We start from the raw sequence: 17,100 nt of genomic DNA on the forward strand, positions 1-17,100 counted from the left end.
AAGTTTTGATGGTCCAAATGGTTCTTTAGAATGGTGAAAAGTGACATAAGCGATAGACATAATCTTTATCCAAAGATGGATTGGTTTATAGTTAAATGATAGGTTATGAAATACAAAATCCATGCCCGTTAAAGAAAATTAAAATAATATATAAATATAACATGGGAAGTGAAAGCCCTGGAAACCCCTGCCATACTGCTACATATGTGGGGAGTAAGGTCTGAAAGCTCATACACAAATTAGAAATATAAAAATGGAATGATTGTATATGGATATATAACTTTGTTTTTAACATTGGATTTCTTTCTGTATTAGTATTCAGAGTGTGGTTCAATATCATAGTTAGAATATATTTTTTATTTTATTTTATTTTTTTAATATTTTATTTTTTTATTTGAGAGAGAGAATGAGATAGAGCATGAGAGGGGGGAGGGTCAGAAGGAGAAGCAGACTCCCCGCTCAGCAGGGAGCCCGGTGCGGGACTTGGTCCCGGGACTCCAGGATCATGACCTGAGCCGAAGGCAGTCGCTCAACCAACTGAGCCACCCAGGCACCTTTTTATTTTAAAACTTTAGTTATGGAGGGTACCAGGGTAGCTCAGTCGTTAAGCATCTGCCTTCGGCTCAGGTCATGATCCCAGAGTCCTGGGATCGACCCCACATCGGGCTCCCTGCTTCTCCCTCTCCTGCTCCCCCTTCTTGTGTTCCTGCCCTCGTGCGCTCTCTGTCAAATAAATAAAATCTTTAAAAAAAAAAACAACTTTAAACATGGAAAAATTTCAAACAAAACTAAAGAGAAAAGTATAATGAACCCGTCATCCACCTTCAATAATTATTGACACAAGGCCAACTTTGTTTCATTTAGTCCCCTTTGTTTCCTTTCCTTCCCTGCCACTGATTACTGTAAAGCAAATCCTAGGCATATTTCAGTGTGCGTCTCTGAAAGATTCGGATTCTCTGTTTTTCTGAACCTCAAATTATTATTATACCTTAAAAGATAGTTTTAGAAAATATTTTTGGTTAGAATTTTAAGACTAGATTGGACCTTGGTAAATAAATCACTTAAGCTTGATACCTGTGTATATCTGATAGTGTGCTCGGTGTTTTGTTATTAATATTTCTCACAATATTGCTAGGTATCTATTGTCTCCATTTTATATATCAGAAAACTGAAGTTTAGAAGTAATTTGAGGTCATAGAGCTAAACAGTGGCTTTGTATGGAGAATGTAGACTAACTGTAAAGCACCTCTGTTTCTATTTTGCCACATATCTATTATGTTTGTTTATTGGTAATTTTTGCACATGAGGAATCTTTTTATGCACAAAGCATTTTCTCTCTGGCTTTTCATTTTCCCTCTGGCTTTTCATTTTCCTAGCCTGATGGTGATAGGCAATTTTCCTTCTGTTTTAGATTAACAAGTGGTGGAATAACCTAAGTGATGGCCAGCGGACTGTGACAGGTTTGTGTTAGCTTACACGTTTTAGCCATTCAAGGGAAGAGAAATCAAACCAAAAGGTACAGTATGTCACAGTCAATGGCTTTTGTACCCTGCTCACCAGTGGTTTAGAAGACAGTCTCTGTACCTTCAGGCTAATGTAACAGTATAAAAAGTAGTGTGGTATAAAGGTGTACATGATGCTGTGGGTCACTTCTTTTCTCATTTTGAGCTAATATGTTACTGATTGATCAAATAATCTTTGTTGTAGAATCCTAGCTTGTGAAATAGGTTATGAGTAATTACTACTTACCCTATTAAAGACATTAAAGGGGACATTGATTAAGTACCTTCTTTATGCAGAATACTTTATACACATTCTCTCCCTACCTCACAGGGTTGCTTACCAGGTAGTTATCTCCCTTTTTACCAATAAGGAAACTGGCTTTCAGAGAAGGAACTTTGCAAAGGTCACACTGCTAGTAAGTAGTAGAGCTAAGTTTCGAAACCCAGGTCTGTCTCATTCTAAAGCTAATTTTCTCTTTCCTGCACCATGCTGTTTTTAAAGTCTAAATTTATTAAATAAATGTAAGCATGCCATGCATGTAACCATGATAATTTAATTTTTGTTCTTTGTAAATTTTTATGGAAAGATAAATCTGGCTTTTCACGGTAACACTTGTACAATATTTTATGGATTTAGTTATTTGAGAAATTTGGGGAAATGGATTTGAAAGTTTAACAGTTGTGCAGATAGGAAAAAAAATCTTCTAGAGACATAATAGCAAAATACTGCTTTTTCTTAAATATGGTTAGACTTAATGGTACTCTTAATTTTCTTTACCTACCTAAGAGGATGTCTAACAGTCCTTCAGGCTCTTTCCTTTGTCTGGAAGGTTTACTTTTTCTGTCTCCTTGTTGGAACCTGAACTGGTCTTCAAGCTTATGGTTTGGACATTGCTTCCTGCAGGAAGTGTTACCAGACCAAAGTAAGTCTGTTCCTTGGTGAACTGTAGACAGAGACTACACCAGGTGGAGTTGCCTCACAATTATCTTTATTTGTACAAAAAAGGAGACCATGGGGAATTATTTCCAAATCCATGACTCCCTGAACAGGGGTAAGCAGGCTCCTTTTATCAGGGCTTGGGATGAATATTCAGAAGGATAAATTTTAATATAATGAAGCAGAGGTAACAGGCACTTGCTGATTCATCTGCACAGTCTTCCTCCTCAAATGTTTCTTTTCCTGTTACAGCAGTAGATTAGTTTCTAAAAGATGAAAGTGACAGGCAGAAGCTTCTGGGAGTATCCTGAGTTCAGTGGGTCGGGGGGTCTTGTCAGTAACAGAAGTGCTTTAATTTTTCTGAACTCCTTGCACTTTTTAATCATTTATTTTTTATTTTTAAAATTTTATTTTAGGGGCACCTGGGTGGCTCAGTTGGTTAAACATCTGCCTTCAGCTCAGGTCATGATCCCAGGGTCCTGGGTCCTGGGAGGCCCGCATCTGGCTCCCTGCTCAGTGGGGAGCCTGCTTCTCCCTCTCCCGCTCCCCCTGCTTGTGCTCTCTCTTTCTCTCTCTCTCTCAAATAAATAATAAAATCTTAAAAAAAAATTTTATTTTAGAGAGAGAGTACATGCATGAGCGGAGGGAGGAGCAGAGGGAAAGGGAGAGAATCCTTAAGCAGACTCCCCGATGAGTGTGGACCCCTCCCTGCACGTGGGGCTTGATCCCAGGACCCCAAGATCATGACCTGAGCTGAAATCAAGAGTTGGACACTTAACCAACTGAACCATCCAGGTGGCCAACACTTTTTTTTTTTTTTTTTTAAAAGTTTTTATTTATTTGAGAGACAGCATGAGAGGGAAGGGGGTCAGAGGGAGAAGTAGATTCCCCGCTGAGCAGCGAGCCCGATGTGGGACTCGATCCCAGGACTCCAGGATCATGACCTGAGCCGAAGGCAGTCGCTTAACCAACTGAGCCACCCAGGCGCCCTGGCCAACACTTTTTAATAATTTATAACATAACCTGCCGTATGTAATTGTACATGTAGCATCCTTGAGGACAATGAGAGTTTTCATTTTGTTATAGCAACTAGCATGTATCTTGCACACACTAAAGGCACTTGATTAAAATCTGTTAAGTGAATGAATATTGAATGGGCTCTTGAATCAAAGGATTGAGATTTTTCTTTTTTTTTCTTTTTTTTTTTTTTTAAAGATTTTATTTATTTATTTGACATAGAGAGAGAGAGACAGAGTGAGCACAAGCAGGGGGAGTGGCAGGCAGAGGCAGAGGGAGAAGCAGGCTCCCCACAGAGAAGGGGGAGCCCGATGCGGGACTCGATCCCAGGACTCCGGGATCATGACCTGAGCCGAAGGCAGTCACTTGACCAACTGAGCCACCCAGGCGCCCAGGATTGAGATTTTTCAAAGGTATATTGCTGTACTGTAGAATTGATTAGTCAGTAAGGTCTTAATAAGTATGATACCTTCAAAGATAGCTCTATAATAGCACATCTGTTTTCATTGGTATTAACAGGGGGGTTTTGGTTTGTTTGCTTGTTTTCTGAAAGTAACCAAAATTAACATTATTTCCTTAGGATAACAAAGTTTTGATTTCCTTTGATATTTTCAAAGTATCTCATAATTAGTTGATACTTAGTGTTCTTTGAAGATGGTAAAGATTTTATGCCATTAAATAATTGAAGAAACCTGGGATCAGAATTTAAAACATTTCTCATGCCGGTAAATAGCTTATTCATAGAAGTTGGTATTTGGAGACCACTGAAAATCCAAATTCTTTCCCCTAGCCTTTTGCTTTTCTCTTAGTCAAATCAGTTATTTGGCACGTAGGGACAGATGTTTGGGTCTAACTAGCAGCTTGAGTGTAAAGTGCTTTGAACCATGGAAACATGAACAGTCATGCTAAATACTTATTATGAGGTTATCTAAGTGCTGCTAAAGGCTGAGGAGATGCTGTCCCTGGGAATCACTTTTTCAAAGGTACTAGAGAACTGGCCTTGATCCTTTTTTTTTTTTTTTTCTTTTTGGTTGGTTTGGGGATTTTTTTTCCCTGGTATTAATCTTAATTATTACACAGAAATACCTCCCCAAACTTCACATTGCTTTGAAAAAATGTTATTATTTCATAAATAATAAATGTTTTATATTTATTTTATTTATATTTATATAAATTATATGTTCACTTGGTATTTGTGGGAGCATCTGGTAGCATTCTACAAGTTAGACTTGTGCCTAATGCTTTCATACTTCAGCTAGTCTCCTGTTCTGTTGCCTTGATCTGCAAGGATTTTAAGCCTGCACTGGAGGTCCTAGGCAACCTCCAAGGGGAGAGCATTTCCCCTACCTTTATAGCTCTCAGGTATGCCTGTGAGATACCTGCCAGGTTTTTTTGTCAGCTCAGCAGAATGCTGACTTGACTATTTTGGGATTCAGGTAAAGCTGAGAGAGGAACCTGCTAAAATACTGCATCTGAAGGAGGGGATAGGAAGTAGGAGCATGGGAAGAGAAATCTCAAGAGAACATTGCCCCATTTTTCTACTAGTCCATATCTGTTGTCAGCTCCAAAGTTAGTCACCACAACACCCTAGGGCCTTGCCCCTTTTGCTCCAACCTCTAAAGTTTATTTTTTAAGATTTTATTCTTAAGTAGTCTCTACACTCAAAGTGGGGCTTGAACTCACGACCCCGACATCAAGAGTTGCATGCTCTACCAACTGAGTCTGCCAGGTGCCCCTAGTTTCAATTTTCTTTCCCCTTATACCTTTCAAAGATTTTGAGCTACACCTCCTAGACTAAGGTCTGCTTTCCTGTTCCTGAAGTTTCTGGTGAGGCAATGCACACTGGATTTAGCTAATCTTGACCTTTTAATTTGTTGCTGTTTTTCTTGAAATTCTTGGCTTCTCAGTTTTCAGACAAGTTATTTCTGGGTAAAGAAAAACAAAACTAATGTTTGAGCGCCAGTTAGGCTTCAAATGCTAGGGTAGGTCCTTTACACACACACTATTATCCTTATTATCAATCTTAATTGTAAGAGCCCTGCTAGTGGTATTCTGATTGTTCAGATGGGGTAACTGAGGCTCAGAGAGGTTAAATAACTTGTCTGAGCTCACACAGCTAGAAAGAGTGGAGATGGGGAACACTTTTTTTCCCCAAGCTCAGTTCTTAATTTAAATAATATACTTTTTATTATATCCTTTCACTTTCTATTATAGCAGATCACCACTAAATTACCTTTCTGGTGAACCACACTGCCTGCTCCCACCGAAGGTATCTGGGTGTTTATTGACAGCCCAAATTGTAGTGACTTGTTCCAAGACAGCAGGCTGGCACTCAGGGATGAAAGGGAGCCCTTTTTGTCTACTTAGGTTAGTCTTTGTCATTGTAAAATGAATAAATGTGCATTGTAACAGGTTAAAATAGTGTTAAAGAATATGTAAAGTGAAAAATCTCTGTAACTTCCAGTTCTGCAGTTTCTGTCTCCATAATAACCACTGCCTTTTTAGTTACACTTGTGTGTTCTTCCAAAGTGTTTATATTATAGGCATTTATACTTCTTTGCACCTTGGTTTTTTTTTAATTCTGTTAATATTTTAGAGGACGTTGTATCAATACAAGTAGGTCTGTTACATGTCAGATGTACATTTTTCACAAACTGAGCACATCCATGTAATTAGCACCCAGATCAAGAAATAGAAATTACCAGCACCCTGGGCTCAGGATATTCTTTTTGATAGTATTGTAATAGTTCATGCCAATGAATACTATGTAGCAAGTCTTCTCTTAATAGATATTTAGGTTGGTTATAGTCTTCTATAAATACTGCAGTGAATATCCTTACATAGAGATATTTGCACCCTTTTGCAAGCATATTTTTAGCATGAGTTACTGGAAATAGACTTGCTGGGTCAAAGAGTATGTACATTTAAAATTTTATATGTTGTCAGGTTGTCTTAAAATAAGTTGTATACCAATTTAAACATCCTTTAAGTCATTTAAGTAGTTTATTTTCTAAAAGCTCACAGGAGAGGTTACATATTCTCATCTACAGGGAAGGTTATAAACTTATTTGTAAAGGTTTTTGTCTACTGTGAATATGCCCCATTCTTTCCATCTACCCTTACCAGTTTCTAACTATCTGCATCCCAGTTAGAGGATTTAAGGTGGGTGGTCTTTCTGGATTTCCTCTTAATTCCAGGAAGCTGTGGGACCAGTCCTTAACTAGTTTTGTTGATACTGCCCAGGAAGAGAAATTATAGTCACTGTATCAGGCCAACCCTGTATGAGGATGATCCCTGTGCCTATAGTTCTGGTTCCCAGGGAACCTGAGGTAGGGACCACTTGAGCTCAGTTCTTTGGTTGTCATGGATGTATATACTGGTCAGGTTCTGGACTGGCCAGGTCAGTTTCCTTCAGGTAGAGAAGCTGTGGAGGTATGAGCTGACCCACTGCATAAGCAGAGGGGATCCTGTACTTAGCTACTGGACTCCAGGTGGGATAGTGGGTCCTTTTCAGAAGAAGAGAAAAAGTGGTTGTACTACCTTCCTTGGGCTAAGGAGGAAAATGGACTGAGATTACTGAACCAAGCAGTGATTCCTAAATTGGTGTATATTTCTTTTAATCAAGATATTCACATATCTTAAAATTTTCCATTTAAAAGTATGCAGTTCAGTGGTTTTTGTTGTATTCACAGGGTTGTGCAACTATCCTCATCTAATCCTAGAACATTTTCTTTATCCCAGAAAGAAACTCCATACCTGTTAACAGTCACTCCCCATTCCCCTTCTCCCCTCAGCCCTCAGCAGCCTGTTATCTATTTTCTTTCTTTATGGATTTGCCTGTTCTGGACATTTCATATAAATGGAATCACCTATGGGGCCTTAGTGTCATGTTTTCAGGGTTCACCTATGTTGTGGCATGTATCAGTATTTCATTTTTTTATGGTCAAATAATATTCCATTATATGGATATATCACATTTTGTTTACTCATTTGTTGATGGACATTTGAGTCACCTCCATTTTTTGGCTATTATAATGCAGTGGACTTTTTTGTCTACATTTTCATGTAGACATGTTTTCATTTCTTTTGCTAATATATACCTCAAGTGGAAACGTTGGGTCACATGGTACTCTTGTTTAACTTTTTAAAATTGTGGTAAAAACATAAAATGTACCATGTTAGCCATTTTTAAGTTTACAGTTCAGTAGTGTTAAGTATGTTTACGTTGTTATGAAACATCTATAGAATTCTCTTTTGTAAAACTGAAACTATGCACAATTTTGACTTTTCCACTCTCCCTCAGCCCCTAGTAACCACCATGCCACTTTGTTTCTGTAAATTTGACTATATACTTCATTTAAGTGGAATCAGACAGCACTTATCTTTTTTGACTGGCTTATTTCACTTAGCATAATGTCCTCAAGGTTCATCCATGTTGTAGCATGTGATAAGATTTCCTTTTTAAGGCTAAATAATTTATTCCTTTGTGTGTATATACCACATTTGTTCATGCATTCATTCATTGATAGACACATTTGAGTTGCTTCTACCTCTTGGCTGTTGTGAATAGTGCTGCTATGAATGTGGATGTGCAAATATCTCTGAGATCCTGCTTTCAGTTCTTTTGGATATAAACCCAGAAGTGAGATTGCTGGGTTAAAATTATTTTTAATTTTTTGAGGAATTTCCATACTGTTTTCCACAGTGGTTGTACCATTTTATTTTTACAGATTTGATTTTAATTTTTTATTGTTATGTTAGTCACCATACATTACATCATTAGTTTTTGATGTAGTGTTCCGTGATTCAGTGTTTGTGCATAACACCCAGTGCTCCATGCAGAATGTGCCCTCTTTAATACCCATCACCAGGCTAACCCATCCCCCCACCGCCCCTCCCCTCTAGAACCCTCAGTTTGTTTTTTCAGAGTCCATCGTATCTCATGGTTCATCTCCCCCTCCGATTTCCCCCCTTCATTCTTCCCCTCCTGCTATCTTCTTTTTTTTTTTCTTAACATATATAGCATTATTTGTTTCAGAGGTACAGATCTGTGATTCTACAGTCTTGCACGGTTCACAGCACTCACCATAGTACTAGAGATTTTATTTTTAAGTAATCTCTATATCCAACTTGGGGCTCGAACTTACAACCCTGACATCAAGAGTCACATGCTCTGCTGACTGAGTCAGCCAGGTGCCCTGTGCTTGCACATTTTACAGTCCTTCCAGCAGTGCACAAAGTTCTAATTTCTCAACATCCTTGGCAGCACTTATTTCCTTCTTTGTTTTTTTTTTTTTGATAGTAGCTATCCTAATGGGTGTGTGGTGACTCATTGTGGTTCTGATTTGCATTTCTGTGATGGTTAGTGATGTTGCACATCTCTTCATATGCTTGTTGGCCATTTGACTGTCATCTTTGGATAAGTCTCTAGTCCAGTCCTTTGCTTATTTTAATCAGGTTATTTGACTTTTTCTTGATTGTAGGAGTTGTTTTTTTTTTTAATATAGTCTAGATATTAACCCTTTATGAGACAAATGATTTGCAGATATTTTCTCTCATTCTGTAGATTGCCTTTTCACTGCGTTGATTGTGTGCTTTGGACAAAAGTTTGTCGTGGGGTTTTTTGGTTTTTGGTTTAATTTTTTTGCCAGAGAAAGTGGGGTGGGGCGGGGAGAGTCACAGAGGGAGAGAATCCCAAGCAGGCTCCATGCTCAGCGAGGAGCCTCAAATCTCAGCACCCTGAGATCATGACCTGAGCCGAAATCAAGAGTTGGACACTCAACCAGCTGAGCCACCAAGGTGTCCCTGGACAAAAGTTTTTAGGTTTGATGTCCCATTTATCTATTTTTGCTTGTGTTGCCATGCTTTCGGTGTCCTATCGAAGAAATCGTTGCCAAGTTCAGTGTTACAAGGCTTTTCCCCTGTTTTCTTCTAAGAGTTTTATAGTTCTTGTGTTCACATTTAGGTCTTTAATCCATTTTTAGTTAGTTTTCATATATGGTGTAAGAATCCAAGTTCATTCTTTTGCATGTGGATACCTCCTTTTCCCCATGTTTTCTTTTTGAAGAATTGCCAAATTGTTTTCCAAAGTGGTTGCACCATTTTACATTCCCTCAAGAACTGTATGAGGATTCCATTTTTTTTAGAGAGATTTTATTTATTTGAGAGAGAGAGAGAGAGACAGATAGTGACAGGGGATAGTGAGAGAGAGCAGAAGTGGGGAGGAGAGGGAGAAGCAGGCTCCCGCCGAGCAGGGAGCCCGATGTGGCGCTCAATCCCAGGACCCTGGGATCATGACCTGAGCTGAAGGCAGATGCTCAACCGAGTCACCCAAGCACCCCAGGATTCCATTTATTGCCTTTTTTGTTCTAATACATCAGTGACTGCATATTTTTTTGTATTTTATTGTGGTAAAATACACAAAACATAAAATTTATCGTTTTAGCTGTTAAGTGTAGAATTCAGTGGCATTAAGTACGTTCACGATGTTGTGCAGCCATCACCACCATCCATTTCCAGAATTTTTTCATCATCCCAAATAGAAACACTGTACCCACTAAATCATTTCCCATTTTCCCTTCCCCTTAACCCTTAGTGACCACTATTCTGTTTCTGTCTCTGAATTTGCCTATATCTCATATAAGTGGAATTATAAAATACATTTTTTGTGCCTGGCTTCTTTTGCTTAGCATACTGTTTTTAAGGTTCATCCATATTGTAGCATGTATCAGAATTTATTTTTTTATTTTTTTTAAGGCTTAATCGCTTTACATTGTATGTTTGCACCACATTTTGTTCATCCATCTGTCAGTCAGTATTTGGATTTCAGTCTTTGGCTATTATGAATTATGCTCCTACAAACATTCATGTACAAGTCTCTGAGTCCCTTCTTTCAGTTCTTTGGGGTATATAGTTAGAGGTGGAATTGTTGGATCATACAGGAATTCTATGTTTAATTTTTGAGGAACTGCCAAATTGTTTTTTAGAGTAGCTCTACCATTTTACATTCTTACCAGCAAGGCGCAAGAGTTTGTTTCTCCCATATATTCATGCCAATTTTGATTCCCCCCCCCTTTTTTCTTAGCCATCCTAATGTGTGTCAAGTTTTGACATGCATTTCCCTAGTGACTAGTAATGCTAAACATCTTTTTGTGTGCAATTGTCCATCCATTCATTCTTTTTTTGAGAGAGCAAGAGGGGAGGTTGGAGGGAGAGAGAGAATCTTAAGCAGGCTCCATGGAGCCTGATGCAGGGCTCAGTTTCACAAGCCTGAGATCATGACCTGAGCCGAAATCAAGAGTCTGGATACCTAACTGACTGAGCCACCCAGGCACCCCGTCCATTCATTCTTATTTGGAGAAATGTCTGTTTAAATCCTTTGCCTGTTTTTTGAGTTGTCTTTTTATTGAGTTGTAAGAATTCTTTATATATTCTGGATCCTAGATCCTTATTAGGTATATGATTTGCAAATATTTTTTCCTATTCTATGAGTTGTCTTATCACTTTGTTAAAAGTATTCTTTGAAGCCCAAATGTTTTTAAGTTTTCATCAAGTTGACACAATATTACGCTAGTTTTAGGTGTACAACATAGTGATTCGACAACTCTATACCTTATGCTATGACAGATGTTTTTAATGTTGATGAAATCCATTTCATGTATTTTTTTTTAAGATTATATTTATTTATTTTGACAGCACAAGCAGAGGGAGCAGTAGAGGGAGAGGGAGAAGCAGGCTCCCCGCTGAGCAGGGAGCCCGACGCGGAGCTCGATCCCAGGACCCTGAGATCATGACCTGAGCTGAAGGCAGATGCTTAACCATTTGAGCCACCCAGGCACCCCTATTTCATGTATTTTTTTATTTTGTGCTTTAATTAAAACGTCACATCAAGAAAATAGTGACCTGATCCAGCATCACAAGAATTTATACCTGTGTTTTCTTCAGAGCGTTTTGTAGTTTTAGCTCTAACATTTAGGCCTTTGGTTTATTTTGAGTTAATGTTTGTAATTGGTTTGAGATAGGATCCAAATTCATTCTTTTGTGGATGGGTATCCACTTGTCCCAGCACCATTTGTTGAGAAGACCATTCTTTCTGTATTGATTTTGTCTTGGGACCACAGTAAAAAAAAAAGTTGACCATAAATCTATGGATGTACTTCTGGACTCTCAGTTCCATTCCCTTGATCTGTATGTCTATTCTTAGGCCATACTGTCTTGATGACCATATCTTTGTGTTGTAAGTTTTCAAACTGGGAATAGTGAGTCTTCCCAGTTTATTAATATGGAGTATTAAATTGGTTATATGTTGAACCAGTTTTGCATTCTTGAGATAAATTCCACTTGTTTATTATTTATAATCCTTATTATGTGCTGCTAGGTTTGGTTTGTTAGTGTTTCCTGAAGGTTTTTCCATCTGTGTTCATAAGGGACTATTACATTGACTATCATGTTGAATCAGTTTTGCAATCTTGGGATAAATTGTACTTGGTCATGGTTTGTAATCCTTTATATGCTGCTGGATTTGGTTTGCTAGTATTAGGAATTTTTCTATCCATGTTCATAAAAGATATGGGTAGTTTTCTTGTGATGTCTTTGGTTTTGATATTAAGGTAATATTGGCAGCATAGAATGAGTTGGGAAATGTTTTTTCCTCTTCTCTTTTTTGGAAGCATTTGAAAAGGATTGGTGTTAATTCTCATTTGTCTTTGCTAGAATTTGCCGCTGTAATAAATTGAATAGTGTCCCCGTAAAATTCATGCCCACCCAGAAATTCAGTGTTACTTTATTTGAAATAGGGTCTTTGCAGATGTAAATGGTTTACAGTGAGATTGTACTAAATTAAGATGGGCCCTAAATCCAATTGTTTGTGTCCTTACAACAAGAGAAGACAAGACATACAGAAAAGAAGGTCATGTGGGGTGCCTGTTAAGTGTCTGCATTTGGCTCAGGTCATGGTCCCAGGGTCCTGGGATCGAGCCCCACATTGGGCTCCCTGCTCTGCGGGAAGCCTGCTTCTCCCTCTCCCACTCCGCCTGCTTGTGTTCCCTCTCTCTGTGTCTCTCACAAATAAATAAAAATCTTTAAAAAAAAAAAAAAAAGGTCATGTGCTGAAGAGATGGAAGCAGAGATTGGAGTGATGCATCCGTAAGCTAAATAATGCCAAGAATAGCCAAGAGCCATCAGAAGCTAGGAAGAAGGAAGGAAGGAGTCTTCCCTAGAGGCTTCTAGGGAAGCCTAGAAGAAGCCTGGCCTAGCAACAACTTGGTTTCAGACTTCAAGCCTCCAGAACTTTAAGAGAATACATTTCTGTGGTTTTAAGTCACCAAGTGTGTGGTAATTTATTATAGCAGCCCTAGGAAATAATAAACCAAAGACCTCTAGCCCTGGGCTTTTCTTTGTGAGAAGTTTCTTTTAATTATAAATTCAATCTCTATTTCTTATAGGCCTATTCAGACTTTCTATTTCTTGAGTAGTTTCAGTAGTTTATGTCTTTCTAGGAATTTGTCAGTTTCATCTAAGTTCTCCTTTGTTGGTATACAGTTGTTCATAGTATTCTCTTATAATCCTTTTTATTTCCGTAAGCTCGGTAGTAACATTCTGCCTTCATTCCTGATTTTAGTAACTTGAGGTGTTTTTTTTTCTTTGTCATGCTCCCTAAAGGTTTGTCAATTTTGTTGGTCATTTCAAATAACCAACTTTTGGTTTCATTGATTTTTTTTTTTTAATTTTTCTATTCCTTCATTCATCCAAACTTTTTGCTTGCTTTGTGTTTGCTTTTTTTAATTTTTCTAGTTTCTTAAGGTGGAAGGTTAGATTATTGATTTGAAATCTTTATTCTTTTTTAATGCAGCATTCACAGCACTACTTTTGCTGTACTCTGTAAGTTTTAGTATTGTTTTAGCAGCTTGGGTTGTCATAGCAAAATGCCATAGTTTGGGTGGCTTAAACAACAGAAAATTATTTTCTCAAAATTTGGGAGGGTAGAAGTCCAAGATCAAGGTGCCATCATGGTTGGATTCTGGTGAGAACTCTCTTCTCTCTTCTGCCACCTTCTTGCTGTGTCATATGGCAGGGGGAGAGAGCAAGAGCAAGCTCTTTGGTATCTCTCTTATATGGAAACTGATCCCATCATGGGAACCCCACCCTTATGACCTCATCTGAATCTAATTACCTCCCAAAGACTCCATCCCCCAAAACCATCACATTAGGGCTTAAATATATGAATCTTAGTGGAACATAATTCAGTTATATTTTTGTTTTCATTCATTTCAAAGTACTTTCTAATTTCCCTCTTGATTTCTTATTTGGCCTACTGGTTATTTAGGAGTGTGTTAATTTCCACAAATTTATGACTTCTCCCAATGTATTACTGATTTGTAATTTCATTCTATTGTGGTCAGAGAACATACTTTGTATAATTTCAGTGTTTTAAAATTTTTTGAGATTTGCTTTGTGGCTGAACATATGGTCTGTCCTGGATAATGTTGCATGTGTGCTTGAAAAGAATATATTATTTGTGGTTTTTCTTAAGATTTTGCTTTTTTAAAAGATTTTATTTATTCACTTAGAGAGGGGGGAAGTACAAGTTGGGGGAGAGGCATACTCCCCGACCAACACAGGGCTTTATCCCAGGACCCAGAAATCATGACCTGAGCTGAAGGCAGATGCTTAACCAGCTGAGCCACAAAGGTGCCACTTAAGATTTGATTTTTTTTTTTTAAAGATTTATTTATTTATTTATTTGAGAGAGAATGAGATAGAGAGAGAGCACATGAGAGGGGGGAGGGTCAGAGGGAGAAGCAGACTCCCTGCTGAGCAGGAAGCCCGATGCGGGACTCGATCCTGGGACTCCAGGATCATGACCTGAGCCGAAGGCAGTCACTTAACCAACTGAGCCACCCAGGCGCCCCAAGATTTGATTTTTGAGTAATCTCCACACCCAGCGTGGTGCTCAAACCCACAACCCAAGATCAAGAGTCACACGCTCTACTGACTGAGCCAGCCGGGTGTCCCAAGAATGTATTGTCGTTGAGTGTTTTGGGTTTTTTTTGTTTTTTAAGTAGGCTTCTCGCCCAGTGTGGAGTCCAACATGGGGCTTGAACTTACCATCCTCAGATCAAGACCTGAGCTGAGATCAAGAGTCAGATGCTTAAGTGACTGAGCCATGCAGGCGCCCCTGTTGAGTGCCTTATAGATGTCTGTCGGCCTAGTTGGTTTATAGTGTTGTTCAAGTCTTGTTTCCTTGCTGATCATTTACTCTGTTATTGCAAATAAGGTATTGAAGTCTCCAATTATTGTTGAACTGTTTATTTCTCCCTTTAGTTCAATTTTTGCTTTATATATTTTGGGATTCTATTGTTAGGAGCATGTATATTTATAATAGCTGTATTGATATATCAACATGTTATATCTTTTATCATTATATAATGTCCTTCTTTGTGTCTCGTAACAAATATTGTCTTAAAGTCTATTTTTTCTTGTTATGCTTATGGAGTACAAGATCCCAGCAATATATTGAGGTTTTATAAGCTCCTGTGGACATCTCATTCCTCAGCTTTTAAGATTTTTGGTCTCTTGTTTACTCCAAATATTATCCACCACCTTAGTCAGCCATGAACTTAAAACACCTGCCTGTAATTTTGACAAATATCCCCTGGGAAAAGGAATTTTTCACTTGAGGTTCCAGTCAGGTCAAATATAGACAGCCTTACAAATGGGGTCTTGCAGGGAACTATTATCAGATAGGTCAGATGATAACTGAGGCTTTGAAAGAGTTCCAGCTCCCTGTGCTACATCTCGTGGTTGTGAGGCTGCATGGGAATTATGGATTGTTTTCATAGCTTTTAGCTTCAACTTGTAGCTAGAAAGTGAGGGATGGGACCAGGGCAAGTTAAAATGCCCAAAATTTGCTGTTCCTATTGAAATTCACCATTTTTCTTAAATGCTGAGTTGCTGCAAGCTTTTAACTAGTTTCCAGAGTTCTGAAAAAGTTGATTCTGACAGTTTCGGCCAATTTTTTCATTGCTTTGTGAAGGAGAGAATTTTTCAAGGTCCTTACTTCATTATTCTCACTAATGTAATCCATTGCATCCCTTTTGGTAAAGGTAGGTGTTGAGGCAACAGCAAACTTCCCAGATCAGCAGTGTCAAGCTTGTCCAAGAGTTTACTGAGTCAGGAGAAGGTGACACTTCTAAGTGGAGAAACAAGCAAAGACCTTAAGCAGTTCTACCTCTCAAAGGAAGAGAAGGAGGAGGGAACCATGATTTGAGTTTCTGCATACTAGGTGCATGTAGTATTTTGTTTAAGCCTCACTACAACTTTTATAAGATATGGACATCCTCATTTTACAAACGAAATAACTAAAGTGAAGGGGATGAAATGCTGCAGACCACAAAGCTACTGAGTGGCATACGTAGGATACTGACCAGAAAAGGCCATTCCCTACTTTATTTTTCATTTTTAGATTTTCACTGTGTGACTGCTGCATTTAATTGTGCTTTCTCATTTAATCAGCACTCGGCTCTTAAAGGGAGGTTTTATTACCCCTATTTTACAGAAGAGGAAACTGAGGCTGAGGGTTTAGGCTTCTTGCCTGGGTTGTAGTGTAGGACACAGTTCTGCTGGGCTCCTTTACCCATACTGTTAGACAATATGCGGTGCTGCTTCCAGCCCAGGATTACCACATATCCTCTCCTGTTCACCGGCTTCTGGGGACCAACCATGCTGTTTCCTAGATAAGGAGGCCTTTGTCTGGTCTGAAGCCTTAGAGTGACCAATGTCAAAAGTAATCCTGTTGGCTATCCATGTCTTTGTATATAGTAGAAAGAGCCCTAGATTAGGAATTCTGGCTTGGCCACTGAATTTGGCTCTGAAAATTTGTATCTCAGTTTTCTCATCTATAATTGACCTTCAAAATGGGATATGCATGGAGGAAAATAACTGCATTTTACTTTTGTAATTTCTTTTTAATTTGTGAGTGTATTACAGTGATTTGTGTGTATAATTTGGGTATGTATGTTCAGTTGTTCACTGACTTAACCATAGATCACAGGTCTCTGAAGTGAGGGGTTTAACTACAGTGTGTTCCAGTGCCAATATTCTGACATGATTCACCAAAAAAGGCCTCTTATATTTTGGTTGAAAACTTGGCGATATTAACTCTTTGGTCACTGTTAACCTTGATATCTTTGGTTATCTTTCCCTTTTTCAAGTTTTTTCCCTAGTTGTAATCTCTTCAGCCAGAGACACTCTCTACTTCTGTGCAGTACTGTGGTGCTTGCAGTTTCCAGAAGTGTGTGCTGTATGTCGCTGGTTTCAGAAAGTAGCCTGCGGAACCCACAGCGTGGTTGTTGCCATTTTCCAGCCTAGCAGGCAGGATCAGGGGCCCCATCTTGCTTTCCTTGCGTTGTACCGCACTTGGAGCGAACTGTATAGCCTTGATTATCTTTGTGATCATGGAAGCCTGGGGCCAGACCATTCTTGGGTCTTCTTTATGCCAAGATACCAATCACTATGTCCAGCAACCTCTAGACCTCAGAATTCTCTGGGTAATAAAGATGTGTAACTCTTCTAAAAAGAAACTAAGAAACCCCGAGCAACACTAATCACTGCTCACTTCCTTAGGATAAACCTCTGAGGTCCGTT

The 17,100-nt window shown here is 38.7% G+C and overlaps 1 protein-coding gene across 4 annotated transcripts in view; it reads left to right on the plus strand.

Moving 5' to 3' along the window:
- Nucleotides 1-17,100, plus strand: part of PARL (presenilin associated rhomboid like) — a 54,416-nt gene that overhangs the window by 11,895 nt on the left and 25,421 nt on the right. For all 4 annotated transcript variants that reach the window (XM_025877730.2, XM_073896413.1, XM_025877738.2 and 1 more), the window contains exon 4: nt 1,412-1,460. In XM_025877730.2, coding sequence (XP_025733515.1) covers nt 1,412-1,460 — 49 coding nt within the window. The remainder of the gene's footprint in view (nt 1-1,411; nt 1,461-17,100) is intronic.

This window comes from Callorhinus ursinus, unplaced genomic scaffold (genome assembly GCF_003265705.2).
Source record: "Callorhinus ursinus isolate GAN/ISIS: 27379988/994484 unplaced genomic scaffold, GSC_fseal_2.0 scaffold1, whole genome shotgun sequence".
In the NCBI taxonomy this organism is placed as follows: Eukaryota; Metazoa; Chordata; class Mammalia; order Carnivora; family Otariidae; genus Callorhinus; species Callorhinus ursinus.